Source organism: Corvus kubaryi, unplaced genomic scaffold (genome assembly GCF_017639235.1).
Source record: "Corvus kubaryi isolate FWS band 111438036 unplaced genomic scaffold, C.kubaryi_AGA036_p1.0 138, whole genome shotgun sequence".
In the NCBI taxonomy this organism is placed as follows: Eukaryota; Metazoa; Chordata; class Aves; order Passeriformes; family Corvidae; genus Corvus; species Corvus kubaryi.
The window spans coordinates 10,117,835-10,137,649 of record NW_024580672.1 but is presented as its reverse complement, the minus strand read 5'-3'; the positions used below and the strand labels follow the sequence as shown (position 1 = coordinate 10,137,649).

Sequence of the window (19,815 nt, the reverse complement as noted above, 5' to 3'; positions counted from 1 at the left end):
TCTGAGCAACCTGGTTTAGTGGAAGGCGTCCCTGCCCATGACAGGTGGATTGGACAAGATGACCTTTAAAAGGTTCCTTCCAACCTAAACCATTCAATGATTCTATGATTCTTGATTAATTTCCACCAGCAGCTTTTAAAATAATGAAAAAGAGTGATTTTGACAGTCACATAACTAATTGCATCTAATCCAACCCTGCATAGCCCAAAGCAACAGCTGTGAAGCACAGTTTAAATTGATGCTGGTGGAAGCATAAGGGTTTATTTGCATGACTGCCATCACACACACCTTGACTCTGTTCCTGCCACCACTTCCCTCCCTGTAGCACTGCCTCACTGTGGTTCCTGTGTTAGAAAAGCTGTGTTAAAAATATGTAAGAAAACATATTTTTCTTGAGTCAGTGCAAAAGAAGGAGACTGGCACACTCAGGAGGCTGCACGTAAATGAGTCCAAAGGCTATGTGTTTCAGAAAGACAAGATAAGTCCAAAAATTAATTTTAGAAGGGCAAGACCCTGATGGAAAGATACCCTGCATTACAAGTGGACAGAGCTGGGCAGAGCTAAGCGCAAAACATTCCGAGCCTGATTTGGTCTGCAAGGTTCCTATCTCCTTCTGTCACACATTATTAAACATAGATCAGAAACAGGATCTGGGATTACAGAACACACTGAACTCAGGACATCAGAAGACACCTGTCCTATAAATAGGAATCATTTGCCAATTCAGAGCAACACACACATGTTTTGGCAACCTCTCAGCCAATAAAAGCAGAAGCCACAACTTCAGAATTATCCAAGTGCTATTATTTTAAATGTGAAACAATGGTTTACATCATCATGACTTAACTCCTTATTTCCCAAGTTCTCATCATGCGCTGAATCACACCAAAAATTAACCCTTGCCAAAATTAGTCCACTACCAATTTGGAAAATTGCCTAATTGCCTTTTTTTTTTTTTTTTTTTTTTTAGAATAGAGCAGAAACAACAACAAAAAGCAAAACTTCAGGTTTGGAGCTGTTGATTTGGTGCTTTTGATTTCTTCTGTAGATCTCTGTCTGTATCCCAATATCCCAGGATTTCAACTTCAAGACTTCAAAGTCGATTTAGTCACTTAGATCACAGACTTTGCATGGCAAAGTGCTCAGAAACATCAATTTGGGATTTTGAACGGCGTTCCAATGCTGGGCTCCAATTTGTTGACACTTGGGTTCTAGGAAAAATTAACAGGAACACATGCAAGGGTCTGTTTAAGGGAACAACGTGAAGCGCCGCTTCCAAACAGGTGCAGCCGATTATCTGAGGCAAATCTGAGCAGGAAAAGAAATGCTGTTTTCTTCGCAGATTTTAAGAGCACTAAAAACTTCCAGATAATGGGAAGTCCCTGAAGCTTTTAGAAAGTGTTTTCTCATACTCCATACCTGGTACGACAGCTGCTTCTCTGCAGCTATGGGGAGTTGTGGTTTTCCATTTGTGAAAATTCAAGTGAAATCTATCATTTTTTGGAAAGAGCCTAAGTCCTGGTGTTCTCAAATATCTTTACAGGTTGAACACTTGGAAAGGATCCAAGACTCCAATCAGAGCCTGAATATGTGGAAATATTTAACTCTCTAAGAAACAGTATATAAAATAAGCTGTTTCTCTGCTTGATGACTATTTCAGGATTGACTAATTACTTGTCCTGATGCCAAACACCACAGAGATGGCTCAAGAGGATAATTTCTGAAACTTGAATTTGTAACATTTTATCAAAGGAAGGCTATTTCTGTGTCAAAACCCTATATCTGGAAATTTATATACAGCAAGATCATAAATGAACTTTTGGACACCCAGGTTTAGAGGTCAAGTTATTCAATGAAATATCTGCTAAATCTTTTTTGGGAGGTGGAATGAACAAGCTTCAAAATAAAGCAGGAAAATAAAGACTACTGTATCAAACACAGGTTCCTCCTGGGGAAGCACTCACATTTCACATAGTTGGTCTCTGGATCTTGTTTCAGGGAAGGATTTGGTGGTGGGGAGTAAAGACTCCCTGCTGTCCTGGTCAGCACATCAGCTCTTCTCTGGGGGTGGTCATAGCAAGGAGATGTAGCTGAGGTTTCCTAAATTCAGTCACCTCTGTCCAAAAAACCCTGACCTAAACTAGATCTTTCTTCTCATACCAATGCACATCACATCAAGGCCAGGCAGGTTCTGGCATAGGCAGGGGCTAAAGTCACCTCCTCTTTTAATGGGAAGTGAACCAGAGCCCATAGTCCAAGCTCAGCTTTGCTTCCAGCTGAGTGAGAGGTCCCGCTGGCCAAGTTATCAGCAAAGGCTAACAAATTCAGTTTGGTTTCAGGAGTATTTAATTCCTGCCATCACCTACTCTCTAGAAGGCACAACACTCATATTGCACATTTATACAGATTTTAAGGACAGAAAGGACCTTCTCAGCATTATAAATCTGCACATTATCACTCCAAGGTTGTCCTGCATTATGTTCTAAACCATAGCTTCCTCTTTTGCCTTTCTTCTCTAACATTTCAAGGTATTTGCCTTGAACTTTTTCTTCCCCTTGTTGGTACTTGCACATTATGATTAAGTTACTTTTTAATTTTTCTTAAATAGATGAATCTCACTGAAATCTTATCTGTAGCCCCCTATTTCCAGGATTTGGTCACATTTACTGGTCTTTTCTGAATCTTTCCCAACCCTATAGCATTTTGGCTAAAATGGGCATGAGAATTGGACATGGTGCCCAACACTGCTTCCCAATACCATTTCCAAGGTCAGAGCATCCCACTGACCCTTAGGGGGCTCTGGGTGCACATGTCCTCCCAGCTGCTGCTCTGCCCATGTGGCTCATGTCCACCCAGATATTTGCAACATCCCCGATTCCTTTTTATTTATCTGCTTCCACCTTAAATTTAACCTTTTCTCTTTACTCCTGTGAAGTCCAAATCTATACTGAGTATCAAAACACAGGAACTTTAGTTCACCTGTAAAACTATCAGATGCCACTCCCAAGCTCAGAGCTGTACAGAGCTCGCTGTCACAGGAGCTTGCCAAAGCCAAGCAGCAGATTTTAGACCAGTGCCCTGACACACCTTGTGAGATAACCCGAGGCTTTGGCACAGAGAGGACAAAGATACAGCAGCTGTTTGAGAGAGCAGCTTTGTCTGTTTAGTATCTTACCATTTAAAAATAACCTTTTACTTGTCACTAGCATTACAAGGGAGCTGCACCAGCTGGAGGTGGGTGTTGTGTGGGGTTTGGGGAGCTTTTACCAGTGCCCATGGTGGCTGGAGCACAGCTCAACAACAACAACTGGTCAGTGAACTGAGCAGAGGGAAGAAAAGGGGGCTCAAGGTCTGATTAGCACCATGGGAGGGAGAATGAGAAGGATTTTGAAAGCGGAAAATCTGCAAGAGCCAAGCAGAAGGGCACAAGGCTGTGGTGAGGGCAGATAACCATCGGAACAGGCTGAGCTCCAGCGTGGTGGGAGGGGACAGCAGCACAGCAGCCAGCATGTGGGAGAGGGAGAGAAGGAGCAGCATGAGCATGTTATGAGGCCACAGGGAAGACACAGCTGTCAACCACAGCCCTGCAGAAAGGCATCAGAGAGATCAGCAGGGGAGACACACATGGAGTTTGGTTTTGGCCAGCCTGAGAAAAGCAGGCAGCCATCCACCATGGAGCTTATGTAGGATGTGCAAGGCTGGCTGGCAGGGGGAGGAAAGAGGTCCCCTCTGGGGCATTCCTCATCTCAGATGGGTGAGCTGGGTCCAGACCAACACTGGACTCCATAACCCTGAGGAAAGGAGACTGGAGAGTCTCACATTTGTGCAGCAAAGGGGCAGGCTGAAGGCACCAAATCCAGCCAGGAAAGAAGGAGACCTGTGTGATGGGGCTTTGAGTAACCTGGTCTAGTGGAAGGTGTCCCTGCCCATGGCAAGGGGCTTGGAACTAGGTGATCTTTAAGGCCCCTTCCAACCCAAACCATCCTATGATTGTATGTGGAACACCATCAATCATTAGCAGCTCTAGACCTTCATTCCTGTATGCCAGCCTTGCAAGGCACAGAAAGCAGCTGTGGCAAACCCTGCCACCACCTGCAAACAACAAAGTCTCCTCTTCCTCCTTCCATATTCACATGCTGAGGGGCTCAGAGACTGGCAGTGTGCCTGCCTGACAGGCAAGGTACACAGCACCACAGGCTTCTGGAGGTGCAACCTCCCTGCCCACCCAGCTCACCCAAAGCAGCAGCCTCCCTTGTGTACTCCCAATCTCCTTCCTTAAGGACTTGTTCCTGCCACCTCAGCACAGCTGACAGAGCATCTTACTCCACAGCTCAGCCCAGCAGCATAAACTAAGTGTCCCAAGCCTATCTGGCTGCTTGTACAGCCTTTCCACACCAGTCTGAGGCCCCATATCCACCCAAACTCTCATGTCACACCCCATGGCAGGCACAATGGAGCCCCAGCATCCTGCTCTTGCACCCCTGTCACCTTGGTGTGACAGAGACAGTTCTCCCCACACATGCACTCACAGATAGCAATGCCCTTGTCCAGCAAGGAGATAGAGACATAGGTTAAGTGCTGTATGTGAAGAAAAGCAGACAGCTCAGCAAGGCACCAGCACTGAGCAGGTTGCAAGAGACACTGGTCATGCCAGTAGGCTCAGACAGCAAGCCCTGGTGGCAAAACCACCTAAATTAGGTGCATAAACTTAGGGGCATAGCCACCTATATGCAAGGCCTCCAGAGCTACATCTTTTCTGCTCTGTGTGTACACTCCTATAGTTACAGTCTGCTACTAATCCAAGGACCATCACTGTTCCCAGGTTTCTGTTCTGTATAGTAGATAATACGTAGTGATTTAGACCCACAGTTTTCCTGTGCAAGTATGTGTTGGGAAGCACCTAGAAACTGTTATACAACATTAAAATATTTCCAGAAGAACCTTCTGTATTACTGCTACTTTGCCAGACATCTAAGCAATTTCTTGGCCTGTGCCCCCCCACCTCCCCAAAAATCCTGCAAACAAATTCCAGAGCTGAATCAGTTTCCTCCATTTAGAGGCTCCACTAAGTTTTTCCCTAGGATTCCCATTTTCTCTCCTTCTTTTTCTTTAAAAATATATAAATAGTCACATCGTCATATGAGACAAGTAGAGACTGACTCTTATGGGTAAAAAACAGATGTTTCCCAATCTTCCCTAACGAAGTAATATTTTATATATGGCTCTTCAATGGATTTATAGCCAATGAAGGGATGTTACTACATTAGCTCATGGAGGGGGTGGGTGATAAAAACTGGAAAGGAAGAGCCAGACAAGGAAAAAAGAAGCTATCCAGAGCGCTGCAATTGGAGAAGCATGACAAATGGGCAGCACAGTTTTAGAGGGCTTCGACAGCAAGGCAGATTGCCTGGCTGGGAGTGATTGTCCACAGCTGGAGCATCGCAGAGACCATCTGGTATTTCTTAAACATGCTTTCCCCAGGTGATCCAATTCTTGGAGTGCCCCAGCAAAGAGAAGAAAAAAAGGCCTGCGAGTCTCAGTCCCATTTCCAGAGTTCCCCTAATTAGTTAATAGAATTATATTTGAACTGGTTTCAGTTTCTCCTATAAAACCTTTGTTTTTGCCACCTTTTCATCAGAGGAAAAAAAGAAAATTTAGACTCACAGAGATTTTCATTTCTTTAAGAAAGTCAATGATTGTGTCTCTTGGCACAGCAATCTAATATAAAACTTAATGAAGTAAAGAGAGATCCAAAATTTCTTTTGAACACCTTGTAACCTCACTTTTCCCCCACCACTTTTAGCTGCACAAAGCATGCATATCCAGAGGTTCTCACGTTACTCTCCCACCCCCGTGTATCCATCCCCACTATGAGCCTCTGAAAAAGAAGAGCATGGACTGCATGGGGGACTCCAAGACTCAAGGGACTCTCATTTACAGGATTTTGACCATTTTCTTAGCTTGGAAAAAGTGTAAAAGAGTTTAATTAACTGTGCGTGCCACACAGTCCTGTCCCCGCAACAGGGAGGGCTGGCAGAGGAGCAGTGTGACAATATTTGCTGCTGTCCTTGTGTTCCCCATAAGACAGCCCCTTCCAGATCCAGGAGCACTGGGAACCAGCTAATGAAGAAAGGAGCAAGAGAAAGCGGTAAATAATAAATGAACGGACAGATGGAAAAAGGGTTAGAGAGAGCAACTAGAGAAGCAGCCTTGGGAAGCAAACCGTGTTCCCACCAGCAGGCAGTGCCCCCACCGAGCAGCGTGGTGCAGGAGCCAGGGTCCAGCCACAGGGATTATCCCCGCCACTCCCTGCCAAGCCAGGCTCACCAGCCGTGCCTCTCCCCTCTCCTCCCTGTTCTCTCCAGGAGTTAGCCCAGCCACAAAGCTTGGGTCTGTCAGATGCATCCTGCACACCACGGTCCCACATCCTCGATCCCCAGCATGCAAATAGTGCTCCTGGTATTTTTCACAGGGAGCAAACACACAGGAATGCTGGCTGGAGGGCTGAAACTGGCGATACTCCTCCAACTGCAGCAAAATTAGTTGCTATGTCACAGTTAGTTAGAGAGGTTTTTAAAAATGCTGAGAACTCACCAGGCACAGTTTCCTGCTCTGTCCACATAGACATCTACCTTCTCCGAGTCTGTATTTGAGCAAAGCTAGTGGGATCGTAATCCCAGTCAAAAATACATACACAAGCTGCTTCAACATCTCCAGGCTGAAAAAAATTCTAATTAAGTTTTTGGGGAGAAAATACTGGACAAAAGAAACCAAAGGAATATTTAAAGGGGATTTTGGTTGGGTTTTTTTGTTTTGTTTTTAGGTGATGGCTAAAATCAGCATATTCCAGCACCATGCTGGAAGGGGATTTTGGCAGGAAACCCATCCTTATGCAGTGGTATAGATAGCAATAATAGAAGATAATAGAACCCATGATTGTAATGCTAAAGAAATAGCAACCAACTGCAAATCACAAAGTATAGAAAATTAATACAGCATTTAAAAAGCATGATGGAAAAATTCATGTCTTGCTGGGTTATGAGTGGGAATTTAAATATACAGGAAAGAAGGAAAATGAAGAGATAGTTGTATTATTTTTTGCACATGGTAAAATTACCAGTGCAACTACAGAAATATAAATATAGGCACTCTGTATTTATGAAAAAAATATGATGATGAACTCATCATAAGATGATTATATACATCACCATTTACGAATGACCAAGATGTATTAGATAACATCTGCTTTAGATAAACACTGTTAAATCCCCCACCCTGGATACTTTGCACCTCCAAGTGCACTAAGGAGATCTCTGACCTGCTGATGTTAATTTTTAATAAATCTTGGAATTCCACGTAATTCTAGAAGGGTAGGTGAGCCCTAACCCCATGCTGGCGCTCCGGCAGGACTTGCTGACCTAGGGACCAACAGCCAGTCAGGCTGACAGGAGAACCTGACAGGGTATTTAAAGACAATACGAGAATCTACCAATAATTCATTATATTCATGTCTCAGCTAATTACCAGGCAGCATATGTTGCACAGAATCAAGTCCTGTCTAACTGGTGTTACAGCTTGATTTAAGAACTTGCATTAATAGAAGTAATTTGGCATAAGTAGACGGACAGAAGTGGCTAATGAGACAAAGACCTATCCATTGCTTGTTTCCCATCCCACAAGATGCAGTGTTTTTACCAATCATTCAGATAAATAAAAGATCCTTAGAGGCAGCTTGCAGATAGCACAAATGAAGGTTAGTAAATAACGAACAAAACAGCCTTCATTCATCCTGTGATCCAATTTGTGTGGCTCAATGGCCACCATCCAACCGAGCGTGCTTTAATTCAGCCAAGCACAAGATAATACACGTATGGGAAAACAATATAGGGCTTGTATCTCCGGGATGGAAATGTCTGTCCTGCATGGCCACAGGACAAAGGAGGAGGTATAACAGGACTTTGGCAAAGTGAAGATTGAGGAGCCAAATCTATTCAGCTTTTGAAAGAAAAATCCACAAGGTTTGACTGCCGCACGTAGGCATTACGTTAGTGTGGGAGGAGAGGGGGTTCCTAACCTGGTGGCGAGAGGCAAAGTGAGCTCCAGGGGTTGAAAGTCAGAATTAAGCACCGTGCTGACAAAGAGGAAAAGTAACATCAGCACAGCTGAGGATGAGAAATATCACACAAGAAGCTCTGGATGATCTTGGGGCCCAGCATAAAAGCAGGGGGTGAAACTCAGTAGTACAAAAGGCAGGTATAAAGACCTGTGTGTAACGTAAGACTGGAAGGAGCCCAGACACTGGCACACTGGGGGTCTGCTTTAGGCTACAAAATCAGGGAGATCGGAAGCATCGGCTTATTGGGAGCATCTGAAATACAGAACCTGCTGGTAATTAGGGACCTTTAACTGCCCACACATTTGCTGGGAAAGGAAGACATCAGACACCGCCTCGCATCAAGTTCCTGGAATGCACCAACAAAAAAAAAATTGAGAAAGAAGTGACAGGAACAAAACTAGGAAGGAGTCTCCTTGAGGTTTGATTCCCATCAACAGAGAGAAACTGGGGAAAGCCGTGAAGGTGGAAGGAACCACAGGCGGGGAAGCCCGGAACGAGTGTTTGTATTTGTTTGAAAAAGAATGGGAAATAGTGGCAGAATAAAAATAGTGCTTTCTAAGAACAGAGGCTTCAGTAATCTGAGAGGGTTGGCAAGGGAGATTTTGCTCCAAATGAAAAGAGAGTTTGGGAAAGACAGTGTTTTGTAAACACACAGCAAGATAAGGGAACAGATGTAAATTATCTTAACGCAGGGGTACGATTAGGGTAATTCACAGACTCCTCCGTGGCTTGAAGCATGCAAAGGAGAAATGGCAGCTCCATCAGGCTGATGTGGATGAGCACAAAGGAGCAGCACCAGGAGAGAGGGACAGAGCGAAAGAGCCGAGTGCTCCACAGGAATTGCTCACAGCCAGCAGTAACCAGGAGACATTTGATAACTGTATCGGTGGGAAGAGACAGACCAAAGAGTTCAGCACCTCCTGAGGAGGGAGAAAAGGTTAATAGATTGCTTTATGACACTGAACACGCCACAAGCCCTTCCAACGCTGTTAGTGCGTGTCAGCCCTCCCCCTCTTCCACCAAAATCTGTTTTCTGTTAGGTTTATGTGTTTTCTTTATTCTCTACACAGCACCCAGAACTGGCTGGTTCTGGTAATGACATTACATATTATAATGTATGTATAATTGCTAATTTTAAGATTCACAATTTATAAAATATCTTCTCTGGTGAGGCTAGTTAAATTGGACAGTAAATTGAATTTAATAAATCCTGAACACGTCACAAGAAGCCATATTTCCCACAGTTACAAAAACAATAACCAAATCAGATAATGAGAAAGCCAAAGTGTGGCTTAACAGACTAGAGGGTGTCACCTGAAAAAGAGATTCACCTTCATGACCTCTCTCACACACACACATGCTGTCAGCACAAAACGAGTTGTAAAACTACTAATTAGGGTAAGAGAAGGCAGGGGATCCCAGGGGTTTGGCTCACAGCTGTCTCAGGAAGCAAAGAGGTATAAATTGGGACAGAATTTCACAATAGTCAACAGCTCGCAGAGTTAAAGCAGGAATGTTCAATGCTTTCGTTGGTTCAGACCTCATGAAAAAAAGGATAACATTAGGACCACAAAGTTAATGCAATTAAAAGAATCAGAGTAGAGGGGTAATGTACAGTAGCACCTTAGCAGAATGAAAGCTGCGGAAGTTTGACATTTTAAAATAGGGGGAGGTCCGTCAGCAACTATCTGTAGGAATGTCTGGAAGATGAATGAGGTTCTAAAAGACTTGAAAAGGGCAAATATAGTGGCTATGTTCAACAGGTTGAAAAACCAAGGAAATTGCAGGCCAGCCAACATAACTTCAATTCTTGGAAAAATTTTGAAAGGAATCATCAAACAATCCATCTGCAAGGAAGGGCTGGAAGTAATAGCCCTGCCATGTGAAGGCAACCTGACTTCTCTTTATAGAGCAACAAGGTCTTGTATGTGAGACAACACATGTTCTGTACCTTTACTTTCTCAAGGCTTTACCTCCAGTTTTGTGTAACATTTTAATTAGAAAATTAGGAAAATAGCATCTAGATGAAATTCTGTGTGGGAAATGCACAGCTGGTTGGGAAATGGTACACAAAATTGCAGACATGAACAAGCAATATTGCAGCAAAAAATTCCATGATTATACAGACAGAAGTGTCACACACCAGGTACATGAAATAACCCTGCTGCTTTTCCCAGTCAAGAAAGGCCTCAGCTGCAATACTGGTCTCATTTCAAGGCAAAGCACTTAAAAAGCACCTCAGACCCAGCGGAGAGAGCCCAGGGGATCCCAACGAAACACAGAGCCACAAAAAAATTGTAGAGGGCTGAAAGGGACCTCAAGAGGCAGAATCAACTACGCACGTGCCATTCAACTTGAAAATAAAATGGACATGAGAAAAGACCAAACGAAAGGCAGTTTTCAGTGCAGAGAACAGAAGTCCTCAGGGAAACATGATAACAAGCCTCAAATATGTAAAAGATTTCTGCAAAGAGAAAAGGAGTGCTGTAAGCTTTTCTCCATATCCACGGGGAAAGGACATGCCATCATGGGCTTAAACCGAAGCAAGAGATTTTAAAAATACCAACCCCATAATGATAGAGCTAATTATGCCCTAGAGCTGACTGCTGAGGGAGGGTACATCACTGCCATCACAGAAGGCTTTAAAACAAAGATAAAGCCACATCATTTGAGTCATCAACAGTGATGTCCCCACAACCTGGGCAGTGCTGGTGCCTGGCTGCTGAGCCCTGACAGCCTGCAGGCTTTACATGGACATGCCCAGGAACACAATATGTTTCAGCTACAGCGAACACCCTCACAAGGCTCTGTAGTAAAAACAAACAGCCACTTTGTTTCAGAATGAGCTCATATAAACAACTGATAATGGCACAAAACCACTCAGTTACCAGAGACTGTTTTCCAAGATTTATTTTTCCCAGCACTATTCCATTGGTTCTGATCCCAAGATCTCAGAAGACACCTGCAAATTATCCTCAAAAGGTTGGCACCTCTGCTGGTCATTAACTATGGGCTCAGTACAGATACTGTTTTAATGACATTACAGTTTTCCTGGTCCCTTCCTCCCAGGAAAGCCTCCAGTGTTTCACAACAGTTCTCTCCCCCTCTTTCCCACAGGAGCTGATGACATTATTGTGTTCCCTTTGCTGTCAGGACTTCTCCACCAGTACCCCAGTTGTGCTTATCAAGGAGACAAATTCTGGGTAACTATTTTCACTGTATTTTTAGCTTTGAATGCTACTTTTTCTTCTTTGAAGGGTTCAACCCCCCAAAATTTGACTGATTTTACAAGTGTACCAGCTGGTCACACAAAAGATATTGCCTCTTCTCATCCACCTTTCCCCAGGCAGAGATCAGGTACAGACTTACCATGGAAAAGGCTAGAAGATGCCCTCTTGAGGTCCTTTTCAGATCTATTTTGTGCAATTCTGTGGATAATGTGTATAATATAAGGGACTGTGATGGACAGAAGGGCAGAGAGCTTGGTCCAAAATACACTCCCAGGCCTGAGACGCAGCTCCAGGGAGCACCCTCCTTGAAGGAAAGCTGGAGAGCCAGTGCAGCGCAGACCACGCCTGTGCAGCACCCAGTAACACGGCTATGATACGTATCACTGCTGTGAAGACCACAGCACATTTAGGCTGATCCCAAACAAGATGCCAAAAGGGCAAGGAAGCTGTACTTACCCTTGCAACAACCCTGTCAGGTACCATATCACAAGGTGGCCCACCCTCCAGTCCCATGGAGTTAGGTGGAGCTGAGGAAAATTCCAGCAAAAATAACCAGAGTGGCCTTACTGCCTGGCAGCACAGGCACCAAAAACACACCCAGCCCCATGCCCTGCCTCCTACACACACCCTCTTGTGAGAGCAGCCTCTGAGCCATGGCTGTCTCCAGACCCAGCACTCCATGGGATGAGCCTCAGGCCCTACAAACACGTCCTGCTCAAGGACCACTATCTCCCAGAGCCACAGCATTCAGCAGGAATCACAAAACCACCAGGGGAGGTTCACAAGTGCAGGGAACACACATGTCACAGGTGCTCAACCTGAGCCGTGTGATTCCCTGCCAAAGAACAACTACAACTGGGGTTCTTGTTGTCTTTGGGGAGAAGCAAAAAATGTATTTCTGTGGGACAGTATCTCACTAGCAAGCCCTTTATGCAGACACACTGCCCTCATCTCTGCTCTGTGCCTCCCACACATAAGTGTTCTGCAGTAGCCACGCATACTCTCTGCTCTCCTACCCTGCTTTGTTCCACTCATCCCACATTACACATCCCGCTCGTGAAAAGCAGATGTGCACTCTGTCACCACCACCTCATACCCCCAAATCACTTACCTTGGACAAAGAGCATCTCTGCATGGCTGCTAACATCTCCAAAAGTAGGTCTTTTTCAAGGAATAACCTCACAGAGAAATCTCAGCTGCTGTTATGGCAGTGTTTAAGCTATCTAATTACCTTAATGGGGTAGTGGGATGCCAGTGTAAAACACCCAATTGCAGTGTTGGACACAGACAGTGAAATGCACTGAAGGCACCTCTCAGCTCCGTTCCAATCAGTTCCACCTGAGTTTAATCCCTCCAAGTCTCTCTCAGTGCAGTGGGGAGAAACACTGCCAATACCCTCAGCAGGGTGGGACCACAGAGGGTCAACTGGGAGCATTCCATGCCATGCAAGGAGGGTCTGGCCCCTTAATCACTGCTTTTAGAGGCTGTGCTCTATGATATTACAGGGATTCAGGGCTCCCACCACACACCTTGCAGTCTCCTCACTGGCTTTTCAGTGCAGATATGGTGTGGCAGGGCAGGCTGGAGAGCTCTCATCATTAGTCTCTTGATGCAGAGAAATAATCCGTGTCACAGTTTCGGGCAGAAGGTAGAGCAGAAAGATGTTTCTCCATAGTTCAGAATGAGCAGTGGGGCAGTATTTGAGGGAAATTTATAGTCCATACATGTTTCTTGGGAAGCTCGGTTACCCTTAACACTTCGTGCAAATACAGGAGGGGACACTTTTTCACATATGTCTATTGACCTGAACAATTTCCTCTTCCACAGGCTTAACAGGCTTTACTTAAGAACAGTGCAGAAACCTGTGGATGTCCAGTCTCTCAAAGCACAAATGCAGTGCTCTACCCCAGCCCAAACTGGCACCACAGGTGGAGAAATTTGGATTAAGTCTGTCAAAGCTTTGCCTGATGCTGCCCCACTCCCCACAAGCTCACTCTCTAAAATCTGCATGCACACTGTGTCTCCGCTGCCCGAGGCAGTTCCTCACACCTCACCTACTGCCAGCCCTATGTTGTACATTCCGGCCCCCCCCCACCTCCACCCGGTTCCAGGACTCCAAAATAACCTTCCTGTGGCCTGAACATTTCTTCTGAGGGCTGCAAAGGAGGGGAGCCTGCTGTGAGGATTGCAACTTCTACCCTAGCTGATCCTAAACACAAAAAGAATCGCTGCTTGCTCTGTGAGCTGCGAAGGAGCAAAGAAGCGTTTCTAGGGACAGATTCCTTCTGCTCCCCCATCCCACGGAGGGCTGAGCTCAGAGAGCTGGTTCCCAGAGGCGAGCAGGCAGTGCTGTGCACTCTCCCCCTGCTCTACCGCGGACTGACCCGGGAGCATGAGAGATGCTGATCTGTGAAACGAGATACCCATCTCTGAGCACTGCAGGGGAAACAGCAAAGATTAATAAACCTCAAAATATTTTACAGCATTCAAATAGCACTGTCCCAGATCAAAGGCGATTGCTCATGTCAGGGAGGCAGGCTCAGTAAGCCTGGAAAGATCACATACAGAAAGCAGCGGCAAGATGCAAGAGAAAGCCTGCAGACAGGAGCTGAGGAAGGCTCGTACTTGATGAGAGAAACCGAAGTGGTCTAAGCCAGAGTCTCACATGTGTTCCTGGAGGAATGAGAGCCAGAAAGACTGCCTGGTTTCACTCAGTCTCAGTTGTGTCTTAGCACAAAAACACACATTTCATTTTAAGACACCCTCTTACCTTGGAGGTACCTGCTGCTGTGAACAGCTTAAATCCCAGTACAACAGAGCCCTGCCTGATGCTTGAAATAAGGAACACACTGGGAATTATGTGCAACTGGTGAATAGATTTGAAGAAGCCCCCAACTTACATTGATGCCACAGGGACTGCAGAATCACATGCCCTGCACTCTAAGAGCTTTCATTCCTAAACCCGTGAGGATACTGCATGAAAGTTTGTTGGCAGAATCCCTTGTCCACACTTGCAGGCAGAGTGGGAGGCCTGATCTATAGTCTTTCAAATTGTTCATATAACTATATTACTGAGGAGGAGGAGGATGAGGAGGAGGAGAACAAGGAAGAGGAAGAAGGGAATGGGACTTTTTATCCAGATCACTACAGTGGTAGTGGTACTGGTGAGGGAATAAACGTGCCACACAGTAGTATTTCTACTCTCAAGCTCTCCTAGAGTAGCTATCCCATCATAAAGCACCTTTATTCTCATATGACTTTGAGCAAGATATTCCATTTACATTTTTGGGTTACAATTAAAGAACTAGCAGTAGTAGAAGCCCTCTCACACTGAGGTGTGGGGTTCAATATTCCTGCAGTCTGGGCTGGACACCGAAGGTCATCCACAGTACATGCACTGCATGAGGTCAAGTGACTCCTAGATACAGACCCCCAGGAGGAAACCCTGTTCTCAAGGATCTCATGGATACTCCATCCCTGCAAACTCAGTCCTTCACTAAGGACTCCCTAAACCACATCTGTATTCTTGCTCTGCACCTTGCCTCATGACCTGGGGACTCCCTGTAGCACTGTACAAACCCACTGTGCAGAACAAAAAGAAGTCCTCAAGCAAACTCTGATTGAATTTTGAAGGTAAGAAATGCCCTTCTGCAACAGATGTACAACCCCCTCTACCCCCAAACACCAGATCCATCACAGAGAAGGGAAATATTTACACAAGTTAGTAGAGTTCCAGTTAAATATTATGCTTAGCTGTCTAGAGTCCATGTTCTCAGACTACGTCTATGAAATAAAAGATTAAACTTCATAACAATTATGAAGTTGCTCTGCTCACATTCAAAGGGAGTTAAAGAACATTAAAATAGTTCTTTGGGTAATATTATGGTGAAATTGCTCTCTCCACCCTGGAGAGCGAGAGCTAAAACCTTCTGAACTATCCTGTAAACACACTTGGAAAGGCTAAGAGCTAAGCTGATAACCAGGTAGCACCTCTGCTCTGCAGGTTCTGTAAAAAATGTGAGCAATGCCAGAGAGCTTTTGAAGCAGCAAGGGAAGGAGGATAGGGGAGAGCAGCTTCACTTCTCGAGGGAAGTTTGTTTAGTGGAAAGTAAGCAAGATGTCAGGGGAAAAGCTGACAATGTTGATTCCAGCAGTTGTACTGGGAATAAACAGCCAAGTGGATTACGTTACAGAGAATGAGAAACGGCTCTGAGGATCCCATTTAAATGCTGGGCCCTCAGGAATGATGCGATTCAGCTACACTCATGGCCCCAGTATCCAGTGACCCCTGGGCTGAGCCTTTCGGTAGTGCTGGTGTCACCATCCCACCTCTGTGGGGTCCCCTAGAGCTCCAACACAGCTGATGTCCCCAGGAGAGCTAGAGCTTACTGGTGAGGATGCAGACCCATTCTGGCTTCCAGGCAGGGGCTGGGCACTGAATTAGGGGTGGCAGCAGAGAGGAGGAGGTTGTTCAGGACCAGTTTGTCTCTCCCAGCCCAGCAGCAGGGGAAGGCCACCATGGGGTTTGCCATCTCCTCCCCAGACAGAGCACAGGGCCCTCTCTCTTATAAAAATAAGATGCCTGCCTGCCTTTCACAGGAAAGGGACTTGTCAAGAGGACAAGGGGGTCCTGTTTGATTTATTAGTCTCTTCCTCCTTCCTGTTGTCTGTGGCTCATCCAGCTGTAGTGATAAGGAGAAGAGATATGAAAGGACCCTGCTGGCTGCTGGGATCCCATCTTTCTGCCCACTCACTGCCTGAAGACATCAGTCCTTTACAAGCACCATTAAATGTGTATCCAAAATGTGGCAGTCTCCTCCATCGAGATTCTGTTCCCTGGATAATACAAACAGTTGCCAGAAAAAGAGTATCCTCTCATCTCTGTCTAGGCCATTATCCCTTTATATTTGCTCTTTAATATTTACTGGGTTCACACAAAGTGCATGCTCTGGAAAGAAAAAAAATCAGCTGCAGCTTAAAGGACTCCAAATTTAGTAATTGCTGCAGCCCCATCGACGTGAACAGTTAGCAGGGAGATTTCTCCAGCACTTCACATGCCGTGGTATTCTGCTTAGGTCAGACTGTAGAAAATGTTCTGTTCAGGGACACCAAATCTGGAGTGTTTGCATAGGTGCCAGCTGCAGAGGCCTTATGAGTCCACCTCCAGTTCCTGCTGGTCCTTTCCCTCCCAATACCCAGTAACCGTGGTTGGAAACAGAAGCAGCCAGAGAGATGCTGATTCATACGGAGGCGAAGAACCCGAGGGTTTTAACACACCTGTGAGTTAGCAAGAACTAGACCCAGCTCCTGGCTCCCGAGCTGGTCTTGCAGCCTTACCTGTTAATGTGAGGTTGCTGTATGTGTTTGAAAACTGCTCCTTTAACAAAACCAAGTGCATCTGAGCTGCCTTTTCCCTCTGTAGCTCCAACATTATGTCAGGATGCTGGGCGATCTTACAGCCTTTCTGCTTATCCAGGGCAATGTCGCTGCGAACAATGTCTACAGCAAAAGGGAAAGAAAAGAGGGAGATGGCCAAACCTCAGCTTTCATTTTCATTTTTGCCAGATGCTTGGATCATCTCCAGCCAATATGACAGTCACACAATCATCACTCAGCAAGAGCAACCCCAAAAAAGAATCCAAACCCCTTGGATCCACCTATCAAATGACCCTTCCCAGCCCAAGTCTCCTTTTCTTCCACACAAACCTCAAGTTGTATGCTCACAAAACCTACTGGCCCTTCCATCCTTTACCTGCCTAGCTGTTGCTCTCTTACAATGCTGACCCCTCCCTCACAGGAAAGTGCAAAATCTCCCAACATTTATATTACAACCCTGTTACATGTGTGTTTGACACTAAATGATGAGAAAAAACTAAATCCCATTTCAGTAACCCCTGGCTTCCATTTAACCTTGCCTGTCAAAGAGGTGATGAAGAAGGCTTGTTCTCACCTTGTTTATCTTCACTGCAGCTATCACAGGTCAGCATGGCTCATGACTCTTTGAGCAAATGTCTGTACCCTTCTAATGCCTGACATTCAGGAGACAGGATTATTCAAAAATTGTTTTCTCTTCGTATGAGCATTCTCTAAGTCATATTGTGAGATAAGAATAGGATATTCTCTCTCCTAGAACTACTCACATGCTGGGTAAAGGGAATGATGAAGTAGCAAGGCAGAACAAGAATCAAGTAAGATATGGCAGTCTAAGCAGGAGGGAAATGGTGCAAACTTGCAAGGTCCTTGCAAGGTCCCTTATGAGTTTAATAAACTCTGTAACATGTTCAGATCCACAGGCACCAGATGATAATTCTTACAAAACCTCAGACGGCCAGCTCTGATAAGCAAGGATCGAAGCTGGAATTCTTCCACCACATTGCATAAGGTTACTTTGCCTCACGAGGTTGATCTTTGCTTGGTTCAATTCCCATCTAGCTAAAAGCTGCTGAAGGAGCTTGTTGTCAGAAGAGAGTCACACCTTGCTCCACACACACTCTCCAGCTCCTTTATGGTTATGCACATCAAGAAGCACCTAAGTTGCTTCCAAAAGTCATGCTCCTGTCTCTTGAGGTGTCCAATCTCATGTTCAGCAAACTTAGGTTCAAAGCCGTGCTATGTCTTGGGCTGGCAGGGAACTGCCTCCAAACATGCAGTGGAGGACTGGAAGCCACATTATCTTCCTGTCTCTGAGCCTCATCCTAGACTCACCACACTTCCCTGCCCAGGATGTGTTCTATCTCTTTTCTGCATTTGGGATTATTACAACTTCTCTAAAGCCTGTCTAAAACAGACTGCTCAGAACAGCAATGTCATTAAAGTACCCATGGTCTGTAGTTAGCCACGTGAGTTCTCTCCTACACCCACAGCTAGCATACTCAGGAGTGGATACTGGGCAGCATCCAGCTACCATGAAAATATGGTTCAATATTTCTACACCCAGCACAAGGGCATCAGTGAGATGGAGCAAGAGAAAGGACTAATGTTCCTCTGCAGCTAATGAGCACACACCCCTCAAACTTGTGCTTTAGTGCACATTCTCTTAGGTAGGCACTAAGTAAGACTTGGACCTACCCAACCTTTGCCCAACTAATGAATGGTAAAATCCTGAACCCCTGTTGTGTGAAATATTTGGAGAACTGAAGACTGAGAAATGCCACCTTACCTCTCTCCCACACCAGAAAGGGTATTGCTGCCATGGGCTGCTGGAGTCACGTGGAGCCCATGAACAGCCATTCACCTTCCTGGGTGATGGTTTTCCCTTCCTACAGAACTGAAGGCAAGAGCTGTACACCCCCCACCCCAAGGCAGAATGAAGGCAAACACATCAAGGAGGCCCTGAAGGAGGAGAAGACTGAGAGGCAGACAGGTTTGAAACTCAATGGTCAATAAGCTGTCTGCAATTCTCTTCAAACTGCTGTAAGGGAGTTCAGGCTGGGTCAAAACAAGTTTATTTCCTAAATGGAATGGATGACATCTAAAACCCAAACCAGGGCCAATATGGACCCATGTGGAGGAACCATTGGCCCAGGAGCAGGGTCAGGGTCCAGCACCTTGGAGGGTGCAGAGGACCATGGCAGTGGGTCCTGTGTGACATCCATCTTTGGGGACCACAGGGATGGCTCTGCATGCACTGTCAGCAGGGCCTGGGGACAAAGGGCAGGCCCAGGAATGAAGAGCAGGAGCAGTGTTGTGATAAAGCTGCTGTGACAGGGATTACCACAAAGATGTCAAGTCACATTCAGGCAAATCCCTGTGAGGGTAGCGGAAAGCATGTAGGGCACAGAAGTCGGAGCACTCTCTGATAGTTATGCTGCCACTGCAGACACTCAGGAAGCAGAGGCAAGACATGCAAGGTCCTGTCTTCTCAGATTGGTGAAGAACCCAAGAAACTTGCCAGACTTGAAGATGGAGGTGGACCTCACAGTCATAATGACTCCAGCTGAAACTGTGGGCAGATGCCTGGGATATGGATCTCACCAAGGAAGTCAGTGCCTGGTCCTTCATACCCCAGCAGGCTGTGCTCAGTGCAGGGAAGGAGGCACAGGCACCTCTGCACCACTCTGCTGAACCAGCAGCACTGAGGGAAGAGGGATGGCAGACCACAGCTTCTGAAGGCCTAGGGGAAATCTCAGCAAGTACAACCCGAGGGACGCAGACAGCAAGGAGTTCTCAGCTCTGAAATCTTAAAAGGAAGAGATAAAAAAAGAAGACAGATGCAAGGAGGCCAAGAAGGAAGAGGGTACCCCGGAGGATCTGGGCAGGGCAGCCCCGAGTGGGCAGGAGAAGGGCACTCACGGCCTTCCTGAGCCCAATAAAAAAAAAAAAGAAAAAGGCAATAAAACTGCCCAGCAGAACACGGAACCGAGCAGCTCCTGGCAGGAGTGCGAAAGAACTCCAGATGTGGGAGCCCCAGAGGATTTTCCAAAACCGGCAGGCCAGGAGCCGTGCCCCCGGCGGGCCGGGTCAGTACCC

At 45.9% G+C, this 19,815-nt stretch overlaps 1 protein-coding gene across 1 annotated transcript in view; it reads right to left on the bottom strand.

Moving 5' to 3' along the window:
- HPSE2 (heparanase 2 (inactive)) overlaps nt 1–19,815 on the bottom strand; it is a 107,538-nt gene that overhangs the window by 76,387 nt on the left and 11,336 nt on the right. The window contains exon 3 of the mRNA XM_042018505.1: nt 16,684–16,845. Coding sequence (XP_041874439.1) covers nt 16,684–16,845 — 162 coding nt within the window. The remainder of the gene's footprint in view (nt 1–16,683; nt 16,846–19,815) is intronic.